Source organism: Geotrypetes seraphini, chromosome 3 (assembly GCF_902459505.1).
Source record: "Geotrypetes seraphini chromosome 3, aGeoSer1.1, whole genome shotgun sequence".
Taxonomy (NCBI): domain Eukaryota; kingdom Metazoa; phylum Chordata; class Amphibia; order Gymnophiona; family Dermophiidae; genus Geotrypetes; species Geotrypetes seraphini.
This window is the reverse complement of record NC_047086.1, coordinates 280,871,374-280,885,191: the sequence shown is the minus strand read 5'-3', so window position 1 is coordinate 280,885,191 and position 13,818 is coordinate 280,871,374. Positions and strand designations below refer to the sequence as shown.

Below are 13,818 nucleotides of genomic sequence, written 5' to 3'. Positions count from 1 at the left end.
CGCGGCGGAGGAAACAGCCGAAGCAGGCAAAAATCTCTGGCATCGCGCGATCTTGTTGCAGGCTGTTTCCCCAGGGCAGTAGCGTACCAAGGGGGGCGAGGGGGAGGTCCATCCCGGGTGCCGCCTTAGGGGGGGGTGCACAGCTGGCCCGGTCCCTATCGCGCTCCTACCCTCCCAGCGAAAGCAGCATCGGCGCCATTATCGAAAAAGGTAATGGCGCCAGGCCTTGGAGCACCAAGGCAGACCGCTTCTCCCCCCTCCCAGCCGAAACCCCGCTGACCATCCTATCTCTCTCCCCCCCCCCCAGTGAACCTTTCTGACCCTCCCAGCGAAAGCAGCAAACCTCCCTCCAGTAGCGTCGGCTTTATCCTCCCTCTGCCGCATCACTGATGACGTCATCAGTAACGCGGCAGAGGGAGGAGAAAGCCGCGAAGGAGGTTTGCTGCTCTCGCTGGGAAGGTCGGAAAGGTTCACGGGGGGGGGGAGATAGGAGGGTCAGCGGGGGTTCGGCTGGGAGGGGGGAGAAGCGGACTGCCTCGGTGCTCCATTACCTTCTTCGGGCAGCAGCAGCGTTTACAATTCGCTGCTGTTGCCGGCTTCAGGCCTTGTTCTCTGCCGGGTCCTGCCTACTTCCAGTTTTCATGAAGACAGGACCCGACAGAGAGGAAGGCCTGAAGCGGGCAACATCAGTGAATTGTGAATGCTGCTGCTGCCCGATGAAGTTCAGGACATCAGGACATCGGGGAAGGAGCAGGGAGAAATCGGCTGCTGGCTTGGGGGTGAGGGTAGGGAAAGAATCGTGGAAGTGGAGAAATCGGCACGATGGCTTTGTGCAGGCTAGGGGGAGAGAGAAAGAAAGGAAAAAATAAAGAGGGGGGGCCAGGGGGAGAGAGAAAGAAAGGCAGAAAGAAAGAGGGGGACCAAGGGGAGAGAAAGAAAGGCAGAAATAAAGAGGGGGACCAAGGGGAGAGAAAGAAAGGCAGAAATAAAGAGGGGGGCAAGGGGGAGAGAAAGAAAGGCAGAAAGAAAGAGGAGGGCCAGGGGGAGAGAGAAAGAAAGGCAGAAAGAAAGAGGGGGACCAAGGGGAGAGAAAGAAAGGCAGAAATAAAGAGGGGGGTCAAGGGGGAGAGAAAGAAAGGCAGAAAGAAAGAGGGGGGCCAGGAGGAGAGAGAAAAAAAGGCAGAAATAAAGAGGGGAGCCAGGGGGAGAGAGAAAGAAGAAGGATCAGAAGAAGGACCAGAGACTCATGAAATCACCAGACAAAAAAGTAGGAAAAATGATTTTATTTTCAACTTAGTGATCAAAATGTGTCCGTTTTGAAAATTTATATCTGCTGTCTATATTTTGCACTATGGCCCCCTTTTACTAAACCGCAATAGAGTTTTTTAGCGCAGGGAGCCTATGAGCGTCGAGAGCAGCGTGGGGCATTCAGCGCAGCTCCCTACGCTAAAAACCGCTATCGCAGTTTAGTAAAAAGGGAGGGGGAATATTTGTCTATTTTTGTATAGTTGTTACTGAGGTGACATTGCATAAAGTCATCTGCCTTGACCTCTTTGAAAACCCGCGGAATATAAATGATAATTAACATTTTCTCTGCGTACAGCGTGCTTTGTGTTTTTAAAATTTTATTGTTGGTAGATCATTTTGACTTGGCCACAAAGGTAAGGGGGAGGGAGGGAGGGGAACTGCTGAAAGACATCTAATAATCCTTGCAGGCTTGACTGCAGGGAATTATTTTTGTAAAATCATGTTTTGTTATGTGACTGGCATTATCTAGACTTTAATTTCTATGAATGAATAGAATGAAAATGATATAAAATTACTTGCTTGTTTTTATGTGCGTGCGCTGAAGGAAAGTGGAGAGAGAGTGGGCTGAGGATGCTGAAGGGAAATGGGGAAGAGAGTGGGGAGAAGACGCTGATTTATAAATTGACAATTGTACAGAATATTGTTTCTTTTTATACTTTAATATAAACAATTCAAGGCTTGTGTGGATGGAATCAGGTGGTTTGCGGGGATGGGGACCGAGCTTACGGGGATTAGTCCAATAAAATTGTATTTTTTTATATCTCATTATTTGTTTTATTTTTATTTGTTAATTTATAAAGTGGTGATTGTTATGTATCAGTTTTTTCAAATTTACATCTACTGTCTTTATATTTTGCACTGTATTAGAGGACATGTGTTACTGTTTTTTGTGGTGTTGCATTGTATCCAGGGTCTGGTTTCTTGGCGGATCAGTTTAACTTTTGTCTACATATTTCTATTTTTAGTTTGTGATTATTCCATTTTGGGCGAGGGTGTATCTCTGTTCTGTGTGTATGAAAAAGACATAGTTTTCAGTTGGCATTGACTACAGGACCAATTGACTGTGCGGGATCTGGCTTGTTTAGTTTTACAATGTATGTGTTGGTGTTCTAGTGCTCACTGCAATGTTTAAGATGCAGCCTTTTCCTAGGTACACTCTTGTGGTGCGATATGTAGATTGGTACTAAAAATCATATTTTTCATATAGATGGGGGGGGTGTCAAAAAATGATGGGCCCTGGGTGCCACATACCCTAAGTACGCCACTGCCTGCAACTACTCCATATGTACTTCTAATGTCATGACAATTTAGACATAATTTATGTTTTGTTATGTTTGGAATAATGGTTACATATATGAGGTTCAATAAAAGAAAATTTTCACTGCCTGTTTCTATTCTGACCATTTATTCCATTTCATGGTTATTGCAAAAAAAAAAAAAAAAAAAAATTTTTACATGGGGGGGGGGGGGGGTGTCAAAAAATGATGGGCCCCGGGTGCCACATACCCTAGGTACGCCACTGCAGTTACTATTGAATAAAATTTTACAAGGACAGACCAATCTAAATATGTATGCTTAGGAAGAAGAGTAGGATAGTAAAGAGATATTTGAAAATCTCCAAGTATGAAAGCACAGCAGACACAAACTGAAAAGGAGGGTGTGAAAATAGATGTCATAGGATGAAGGTAAAAGGAGATACAGTAAACCATAGAAATAAGTGATGGATGTGAAATAGCCTCCTGATGAAAGTGAAGGCAATATTTGAATCCAAGAAAGCATGGAACAAGCTCATTAAATAATACAGAGATGGGACCTATTTTTAAAGGACATCAGTACAGTATTTAATAGTCATTAGACACGCACATGCTGCAGCGTTAGCTTACGATTTCAAGCACAAATTGATACATTGAAACCAGAGTGGTTTTGCAACCAAGTCTAAAATCTGACTCTCACCATCACCATAAATGCTTATATTAAAAACACAGACGTCCAAAAATAGGCGGACAAACTTAAAAAAGCAAGCAAGAAACAAACCTTAACGGTACATCGGAATCTTTATAGATAAGTAGAAGATAAGAAGCCAAAGATGCCCATCAACCTTCCTAAGCCATAAACTTTATTTGACGCTTTAAGAATAAATAAAACATGGGAGCCTGAGATTTCCACCACCAAGCGCGTAGCGATTTAAACACGCCAACCTCTAGGTGTGCATATCAGCAGCAGGAACAAGGGGGGAAGGGCGGAGGGGAGGAAGGACAGCTTTCCACTGTGCTTTCCATTTTAACCAAATTTGCCGCGCTTATCCACTACAATCGCCCTCTCCCTTTGACAAAGGCACAGCAGCAACCGAGGGAAGACACATATAGTAGCAGACCCATACCGTATGTTTCTGACATGGCCGTCTGCGACATATTTTGTTCTCTTTTGGGCGTACTGCCGTCTTCCACTAATACTAAGCTGAACCTGAGAGCGTTGCACAAGCGGGAAAAAAAACGACTATAAAATAAATAAAGGAATGAACCGTAGCAATTTTTTTTTAAAAGGAAACGAGAGAATTGGGCTAAATGGTAAAGCTCCAACTACCAGCTGTTTAAGGAGAACTATCACGCAGGCGCGAGGAACCGCTACGGCTCTCGCGGCATAGTAAGGTGGGAGGGGCAGGGCGGGGAAGACATTATTGCGCAGGTCTACCGTCGTCACGCATCAAAACAAAGTGCACGTGGGCTGCAGCGAGGCTCTGTGGCTGTAGTGTGGTAGGTAGACTGAAATGCGCAGTAACTGTATATAGGGCGCTATTGCTTTGGAGGCTGGACGGGCTAGGGTGCCATGAACTCTGTGATGTCTGTGTTTTAGGCTGGCTTGCACTTGAGTCGCTGAGCTGCGGAAATGAAGATTGCCCAGGAATCAGGAAAATCCAACTCCGCGTTCATTGTCAGATCTGCGCATGTTTTTAAAATGATCTAAAACTGTATTGCATCGGCCTTTATCAGCGTTTGTCATTTGTGTAGTTTGAAGATTTCCTGGACTTCTAAACTACTATTACTGCCGATCCTCCCCCTTCTCCATATGGGTGAAGGGAGAGAGAATAGACTGATAGAGGAACACAAGCAGCACTAAAAGAAGTTTGATGATACAAGAGCTACGGCATTATGGAGAGCGATAACAATAACATCTTTAAAGACGGCATGAAATGCTGCGAGCAAATGATGGCTTTTTGCAGCCCTTGTTTAATGAAGTGCCTCCAAGAGGCTTCGAAGGCACCGGGTACTATTCAAAGTTACCAGGACCCTGTCCCAGAATCGAGGGTTGTGAGAAAGGACAAACCATCAGCGGAGGACTCCCAGGCCTGCCGCAATCTTCTTGAAACTTGCCAAAAGATGATGGAGGGAATAAATCAGCTTGTAGAAAGTGCAAAGACCTCTCAGAAGTCCCAGGATCTTTCGCCACATCCTTCCGTAAAATCAGAAGCGATCCAAGGTAAGAAAGCGTGGGAACTAACGTTTATTAAATAATGGAAACCTCATTATATGTAATTTCACAAAATTTCAACATAGAACAGGTGTTCTGAAATAAAAAGTACATGACAAGACACGTAAAAATCTATAATGTTTATCATAGAAAAAAGTACTTACCATTAATTTATAGTAGTCTTTGAAAATAGAAAAGGTAAGGGTTTCTTTCTTCTGTTAATTAAATAACAAAACAAACAAACAAAAACCTAGACTTGCGACCACTGTTAGATTGACACTAACATTTCCTGCATTCTGGTCAAAGAATATTTTATTGGGGGGGGGGGGGATATTGAGAACCTCCATTTGGCTATGCCTCTGCCCTCAGTGTTTTGTAATATGAAATTGGGGATGTTCTCAGACATGATTAAAGCCACATAAAATAAAAGGAAAAATATTTAAAGGTGAGGCCAAGGATCTATAGGTGGGAGCTTTGTTCTGGTTGAATTTTCCCTATAAATGAATGATTAATGACATCTATGGATTTGCTACATGACTCTGCCTTGAAGACTAGATAGATAAAAGCTACTACAAAGCTAAGACTAAAAAACTATATACCCTGATCACCATCTGTTGTGTGCTATAGCTTTTTGAAATTGCACAACAAAAGGCACTTACCATCCCATGGTAATTAGATACAGTACCATGAAACAGGGCCAGGCATTCCCACTCCCAGTGAGTGATATCATTACTGTTGTGAGTTAAGTGATGCTGCCTTTTATACAAGTGGTCTGCTTCTAAAGGTTTGAAATTTCAGAGTTTCCACAAGGATTATTTGAAGTCTCAGATTTTCCTTTCCAAGACGTGGGTTCTCTAGCTAGCTTAATATTTGGTCTGAAATACTGGTACTTTTTTAATCGGGACAAAAATTACTACTATTTATGTTTTACTAATAGAAATGTTAGACCTCTTTGCATTATGCAAAGTTGGTTACAGGATAAAATGCACTTCTATTAAATTAACAATGCTCATGAGACTCTATAGCTTTGTCTCAGTCCTGGTTAAAACGATAAAAGGAAGGGATCTAACAATTGTACGTAAGAACATAAGAATTGCTGCTGCTGGGTCAGACCAGTGGTCCATCGTGCCCAGCATTCCGCTCACTTCCAAATGGTGAGACTAAATCATTTATTATAAGAGATTGTATAAAATACATAAGCGCTGATCCTTTCCTAACTCCACTTGATCTCCAATTCCTATTACAAAGCAATCCTTCACAGAATCGGTTATAAAGACTATCTCCCATCCACAACCATCAGCATTCATGCTTCCTGGAGCTTAAAAATCTATTACCTTTGCTGCTGGGGATGCCAAGCTCTACCTGTTGAAGACCTCTCTCCCTCCAGGTTCATACCTGCAGCATCTCTTAATTCACTCGGGCACGCTTTGGCTGCTACTGCTGGCTCTCCCACATATGCTAAGTTAGACCTGAGAGCCAGCATTAGTGAATTAAGTGCTATTGCAGGTATCACCCATGTAGGCGATGTCTTAGGCTAGCAGGTTTTGGCATCACTGAAAGCCATGAAAGCAAAGGGGTCCTGAACCAAAGGTGAGGGGGGTCCAGGGTGCCCCTCCCCCCTGTGGCTATGCCACTGGTTTATGGTAATTTTGTAACATGGTTTATAAGCAAAAAAAAGGCATACGAGTAGGTCCATATGTTGTGCCTGTCAGTAAGCATACACGTTTAAACCTAGATCAAGGAAATTAATTGTTTGGGGGTATGTGTCCAGTCTTCAGTTATTCTGTGTCCCCAGAAACACCAATGCTGCTCATTTTCAAAGCAGATGGATGTTTTGGGAGGTATTTTGAGATGGCTATCTGCCAAAAACATCCAAATTGTGAATTTTTTGAAAGGCAGAATTTGGATGTCCTAAAGTGCAGTTTGTCCAAATAACTAAAGGGCATGTTTAAGGCGGGACTAGGGAGGGCCCAAATTTAAATTGTCCAACAGTGATAAACAGGGAGAAATATTTAAGTCAGAAAAGAAGAGCATGCTATGTTAGACCTGTTCCAGTTCCAGGGTATAAAAAGATGCTCTGATTGAGTGGCTGACCTTAGGGATTAAGGCATGAGCCCCGCCTTAATCCCCCAGTAGTTACTCCTCTCCTTCACTCCTGAAAGTGGCACTGGAAAAGGAAAATAGCTTCCTGATAACATCGGGTATTATGGGCACTCTGAACACAGTAGCAAGCAAGTCTGAAGAGTAGCCAGCGGTCAGTGTAGTGGACTGGAAACTAGAGCCCTCAGGTCAAATTCCACTGCAACTCTTTTTTTTTTCTTCTAAATTGTGAGCCCTCAAGAAATGTAGATATGCCTTATGGCGCTTAAAATTGAAAGTTAAATACATCTAAAAACCCGCCCAAGTCGGCACTTGGAGACGATCTAAAAGGCAGGTCGTCCAAGTGCTGACAATCTAAATGGCTTTTTAGACATATCCAAGGACTTTTTAGGCCTCTGAACCCTGCTGTGCACCCAGAGCTGAAATGGGCATCTTTGGAGGAGTGGTTAGGACGGGATGTAGGCCAACACAGACAGTTGTCCTGCAGGGATAATCGAAAGTTTGACGAGACTGCTTAGACAGAACTTATACGTTCTGAGTTAGACGATGTAAAGACAAGTTTAAGTGCCCAAAAGGTACCCAAAGTGACCAGATAACCACTGCAGGGACAAAGTAAAGAGCTCCCCACACACACATACCCCGTATTCACTGACCCTTCACACTACCACAAATTCAGAATAAAAATGTACATACTTGCCCCTAGAATATCAGCTCCTGCTGTAACAAAGCCTAGTTAGAAGAGCTGCACAGGGTGGCTTAAGTAGTCTGGGGGGTGGACTAGTGAACCATAGAGAGGAGGACCCAGGCCCATAAGCCACTCTAACCACTACATTCATGGTGGAACATGTGAGCCCACCAACCCTAATGTACTGTCATATAGATGACACCCACAGCCATAAGGGCTTTTGAGGTTGTAGACAGGTGGGAATAGTGGGTTTTGGGGGGCTCACCATAATCTATAAGGGAGTTTTGTGAAGTTCACAGCAGCATTCTGTAAGGTGTCCCACTGCTCTGTTGCCATGGCTAGATGGCCAGTCCATCACAATGCTGGCCCCTCCCACATCTGAAAGGTCTTGTTCTGGACATTTCAGACTTGGACCAATTTTTAGTCAAGAATGTGGTATAAAGATTGACGTAGTGTGGGTCTGGACGATCAAACGCCTGGACGTACAGATAGATGATTTTTGGGGAAAAAAATATTTTGGACATACTTTTCGAGAATGGACATTTTCCGCTACCATCTTTGGGCAACTAGCACCCTACGTCCAAATCAGACTTAGATGTTTCTTTTGATATGCCCCTCCATGTACCTAAATATTAAAGACACCTGTAAGCCTGAGAGCTATTTAAGTGGTGTACAGTCAGGAGGTACCATATTTTTTGCTCCATAAGACACACTTTTTCCCCCCCAAAGTAGGTGGAAATAAGGGAGTGTCTTATGTAGCGAATACCGTGCCTCCCCCGGTACCTTAATGTAATCCTGGCGGTCCAGCGCTGCATTGGCAAGCTCCCTTGCTGGACGGCCACCCGAATCTCCCTCTGCCGCGGCAGTGAGAGGCAGGCGCGAGCCCTGAGTGCGCCTGCCTGGTCCCGCACCGCCGCCCGAATGGTGTTGTCAGCGCGGTCCAGCACTGCATTGGCAGGCTCTCCCATCTGCCGCGGAAGTGAAATAATAATAATTTTATTTTTATATACCGCCTGACCAGGAATGGTTCTAGGTAGTTCACAACAAGTAAAACTGAACATGCAGCGAAAAATACAATTTAAAATTGGAAACACATCAGATAGTAAAACATAGGAAATGCACAAAATATTAAAAGACAACAGAATACATTGAGATACAAATTTATCAAATACTGTATTTTTCGCTCCATAAGACGCATCTGACCATAAGACGCACCCAAGAATTAGAGGAGGAAAACAAGAAAAAAACACTCTGAACCAAATTCTCCCTGCCAGGCTCTGCACCCAACCCCACACTCCTTGCCAGGTTCTGCACCCTGTCCCTCTCCCTGCCAGAAAGACAGGTGTGAGCCCCCAGCGCGCCTGCCTGGTCCTGTGCTGCTGCCTGAATGGTGCCGTTGGTTCTCGCAAAACTCGCGGGAGTTGACGGCATCATTCGGGTGGTGGCGTGGGACCAGGCAGGCGCGCTCAGGGCTCACGCCTGCCTCTCACTGGAGCAAAAAATACAGTATTTCTGTTCCTGGAGTGCTCACACAAAAAAAGTTGTTAATGGTTTTAAGTTTTATTAGTTTTAATATACTGACCATCGACGTGCATCTAGCTACAATGCTAAAAAATTTAAAGGTTAAAAATATATTTATAATAATTATAAGAGGGGGAAGAGTGAACATTAAGGACAATTTACAAATACAAACTTAGACTTGAGGTATTTTAACCTGAGTCCCTTGGTTTAGTCTACTGCACTAAACACTGGGCTGGCCTGTTCTGGAGGGGCATCTGTGTGGCTGTTCTAAGAATGCTGTCAGACTTTCATTGTCCCTACTTTTTTACTGTTTAATTTGCTGGAGGTTCAAGTTGTAAAATGGCTGTTCATACCAGGCACCTGTTTTGGATGTTATGAGCCGGACTTCTCTATTCTTATTTGGCTGTCCTTTTGGAAATGCCCTCCACATGTAATATCTGTGTTGCTTTTATTTTAAATAAAAGCCTTTGTGGCTGTTCTAAGAATGCTGTCAGACTTTCATTGCCCCTGCTTTTTTACAGTTTAATTTACTGGAGGTATCAGGGGGGGGGGGACTGTCCTGCAGAAAGGTACCGGGGAAGGGGGCCCTCCTGCTAGAATTTCAATAAATTAATCACTAATTTAAATTTACAACAAATGTACAGGTGAGGCAAGAGGCCTTGTGCTGGACATGTGAATTGTTTAAAAAAAAAAAAAAAAAGAGGAAATAAAAATGTAAAGGTATTAGAGATGTGCATTTTCCAAAGCTAAGCAGGAAACAGAAAGACTTCCCTGCCTGCACTGTCCCTACCTGCCTGCCAGCCACTGCCCTGTGCCCTGTCCCCGCCTACCACTAGACCACAAGAGGGGGAGACAGGATGCAAAGCCTGGCAAGGAGTGTGGGGTTGGGTGTAGAGCCTGGCAGGTAGAATTTGGTTCAGAATGGGGTTTTTTTTCTTGTTTTCCTCCTCTAAATCTAGGGTGCGTCTTATGGAGCGAAAAATCCGGTATGTATTTTTCTGTCTCTGAAGGGCTCATCATTGAAGAAAGAGTTGCAGTGGAATATGAACCTGGGTGCCCTGGATTAAAGTCCATTGCATTAGGCTGCCCCTCCTCTCTGCAGGGATGTCTTTGTGTCTGTCCTTGGCTCTGGGGTTTTTGGGGGTTTTTTTGGCCTTCATAATTTAGATGATTTTGGAAAATGACTTTCATTTTGGATATTCTTTTTTTTTTTTTTTTCAAATAAGAAACCCCAATGTTTTTCCTGTTTGAAAATGACTCAAGTGGACCCTTTTCTGGATGTTATGACCATTTCAGCCGCCATTTCCTGGAAGTTTTTTAATTTGCCCTATGGATTTTTTCAGCGGGGAATTCTGCATGATAAGTGTGCCACCTTTGACCCTGCAGAGAAGCAAAACAGAGATTTCTTTGTTGGGTGAGCAGGTTTTGAGTCCAAATGCCTGACTGCAGAGATGCCTAGGGACGCTTAAGCTCACCCAAGGCCACTTCCGGGTGAAACCACGCCCAGCCTTGGTAATTTTATATTAAGTTCCAACACCTATCTAGTATTTTAGAGAATTGTTAAAAACATACTTGTTTTGTAAATTTTTTAACTAATGGATTGTAATTCACTGTGAATGCCCAATATCTTTACTCTGTAAACTGTACAGAACTGAGAGGTAGCTGCGGTATACAAGCATATTGTTATGTTATGTCCCTAGGCGCTTCCCTGTAGGCGGTATGCCTCAGGTTGGTTGTTTTGTTGGGTTTTTTTTGTTTTTTTAGAAAACGTGTATCCCGATTGGCTGGTTAGACAGCAGTAGGACGCCTAACACCGCCTACAATTGGGATACCATTTAAATAATTTGCCCCTTTCTATCTTCCTCCTTTGCAAGTACAGGGTCAATACCGACCATACTGCATAACAAAACATCTTGCCTCTGCATAATTTCTGCCTCTGCTTTGGCTGCAAACTTACTAAATCATTCTTTTTGAGCTCTGTTTCTATCCTTCTTCTTTGCAAGTACAGTGTCAGTGCCAACCAAAAACATCTTGCCTCTGCATGATTAGAAATTGTCAGTTTTCCTCAATTTTCATTGTGGCTAATGCATCACTAGTAGCAACATCAAAAAGATAGACAAGGCATTCTTGATCACCAGATTGTGTTTGTTGCCTCTTTGCTGGTTCTTTTTAAGCTTCTCATAAAGCTTCATAAATATGCAAATCGCTGATGTGGTATTCTTGCAGGCTGCCCAATTTCCAAGACTTTGAACATGGCCAGATGAGCTGCCTCTTTCAAAGCAGCCTTTTTTGTCAGTGTGTAAGTACATCATCAATCAAAGAACATCCCCATTGGTTGGAAGATGTGAGTTGGACAGTTCATCAGTGCCCTTTCCTAGCAGCCATATTTCAGCACTAGTTCTAGTCTTTGACATTCTTACTTCTTAGTTTTTATCCTAAAATGTGACATCAACTTGAGTTTCAACTGCCTATTTATCCCTAAACCAACTTCCTGCTTTGCAGCAGTACTACCGTGTTTCCTTGAAAATAAGACAGTGTCTTATATTAATTTAGGCCCAAAAAACGCACTAGGTCTTATATTCGAGGTATGTACATGATCATTACATTACATTAGTGACTTCTATTCCGCCTTTACCTTTCGGTTCAAGGCGGATTACATAAGAATTGTTATGATCTTAATACATAAGCTTATATGGTGAGGTTTTCTAATTTGCTAAGGCGTGGGAAGTAGGTGTTGGTGGAGTTTGGAGATTTGTTGGTAGAGTGATAATTGGTTTTATGTGTTTTTTGAAGAGTAAGGTTTTAGTTTCTTTTTTGAAAGTTTTGTAGTCTGGATGAAGTCAGCAGGTTGGCGAGTTGTCGGTCCAGGTTCGCTGCTCTGGTGGCCAGTAGGTTGTCATAAATTTTTTTTCGTTTGACTTTTTTGGTTGGTGGGTGTGCGAATATTGTGTGTGTTCTCCTATGTTCTCCTTCACCCCAATTCTTCCTCTTTCCTTTCTCTCCCCCACATGTGCAGCATCTTTCCTCCCCTCCCTCATGCAGCAGGACCCTTGCCCAGCTTCTATCCTACCATCCCTTGTGCAGCAGGACCCTTGCCCAACTTCCCTTCCCTCCCTCCCATCCCTTGTGCAGCAGGACCCTTGCCCAGCTTCTGTCCTTCCCTCCTCATGCAGCAGAACCCTTGAGTGAGCACTCCCCCCTCCCCCTTGGAGCACCCGCATCTGCCGTGCAGCTGAACCCCCATCCTTCCCTCCCTCCCATCTGAACCCCGCCGACTGCAAGCGAGCCCTACATACTTTCCTATGCAGCTTTGGACCAGCAGCAATCTAAACAGGCTGCTTCGGCGGTAGAGTGAATTCATGGGCAGAAGGCTGAAACAGCCTGTTTAGAGTGCTGCTGCGTGACGCTGCTTAGGGAGGTATGTAGGGATCGTGGTGGGGTTCCGATGGGAGGGAGGGAAGGATGGGGATTCTGTTGCGTGGTGGTTACAGGTGCTCGCTCAAGGGTTCTGCTGCACAAGGGATGGGAGAGAGGGAAGGGAAACTGCCGGCGAATCCAGGGACTATGGCTTATTTTGGGGGTAGAGCTTATATTAAGACCTACCCCAAAAATCCTGCCAGGGCTTATTTTCGGGGAAACATAGTAGTACTAAATTGTTATTCAAATAACAATAAAACTGTTATTTATAATAAGCTTCAAAGAACAGCTATTTAGTATCAAACTATTATTTAGTAACAGTGTTTAACCACATTACCACATTCTTATGAATAGCCAGCAGCATTATGAAGATATTGTAGGATCATGAGCGACCTCTAAATTTGTCCAAACTACTTCAGATTTTAACCATACCTTTCCTACATGAAGGGGAACATATTCAGACTTGTGGAGGAATTTTTTTTATATTTTATATTTTTAATTTTATTATTTATATACCACTTATATCCTAAGTGGTTTACATTCAGGTACTTTATCATATTTCCCTATCTGTCCCGGTGGGCTCAAACTCTATCTAGTGTACCTGGGGCAATGATGGGATTAAGTGACTTGCCCAGGGTCACAAGGAGCAGCGAGGGCATGTTCTGATAAGGTTGAATTTTTACCATAGTCTTATGGACCACCCTAGAGAGAGTAGGCATTAGTAAAAGCATAAAGCAATGATCTGAGCTCAGTGCTGAGAAATAGTGGGGTTGAAATTCAAAATGATTTAACCAGCCAGAAACAGTTCCTGACTGGTTAAATTGCTTGTTCAGGGCTAACCTCTAATGTTCAGCAGCACTTAACTGGTTAGTGCCGCTGAAAATACCAGTTAGTTCTGAACTGAAAACCAGCTATTTTGGGGGGTGTTCTGGGGGCTTAGTTAGCACTTGGCTAGTTAACCGTATAAAAGTGAATTCTGTCTTTATGCAGTAATTCATAGCCAGTTAAGTGATGAATATTGGACATGGGCTGGTACTAAATTTCTGGGTTTAATGCCACTGGCTAAATAATATCAGACCTGGTACTTTCATAAAGCTTTTGGAGAAGCATACATTTTATTTGACTTGTTTTTTTTATGTATTGCCAGATAAAGGAAGTCCTACAGAAAATCAGATGATGTGTTGTTGCATGGAAGTATGTCAGCATTCACCTGACTGTCTGAAACGGAAGGAGAAATATGACAAACCCAAAGAGAGCCAAAGTACAGGTGAGTAACAGATGCACGATGTTGCCAACTTTTATACAAGAAGCAGATGTAT

The 13,818-nt window shown here is 43.4% G+C and overlaps 2 protein-coding genes across 5 annotated transcripts in view; one reads left to right on the top strand and one right to left on the bottom strand.

The window, feature by feature from the left end:
* RAB4A (RAB4A, member RAS oncogene family) overlaps positions 1-3,952 on the bottom strand; it is a 211,344-nt gene extending 207,392 nt beyond the window's left edge. The window contains exon 1 of one of the 2 annotated variants that reach the window (XM_033938150.1): positions 3,689-3,952. In XM_033938150.1, coding sequence (XP_033794041.1) covers positions 3,689-3,719 — 31 coding nt within the window. In that variant the 5' untranslated portion in view covers positions 3,720-3,952. The remainder of the gene's footprint in view (positions 1-3,688) is intronic. The other variant, XM_033938149.1, reaches the window with a different exon arrangement.
* Positions 3,953-3,990: 38 nt separating this feature from the next.
* LOC117357480 (clusterin-like) overlaps positions 3,991-13,818 on the top strand; it is a 101,755-nt gene continuing 91,927 nt past the window's right edge. For all 3 annotated transcript variants that reach the window (XM_033938147.1, XM_033938145.1, XM_033938146.1), the window contains exons 1-2: positions 3,991-4,785; positions 13,647-13,766. In XM_033938147.1, coding sequence (XP_033794038.1) covers positions 4,458-4,785; positions 13,647-13,766 — 448 coding nt within the window. In that variant the 5' untranslated portion in view covers positions 3,991-4,457. The remainder of the gene's footprint in view (positions 4,786-13,646; positions 13,767-13,818) is intronic.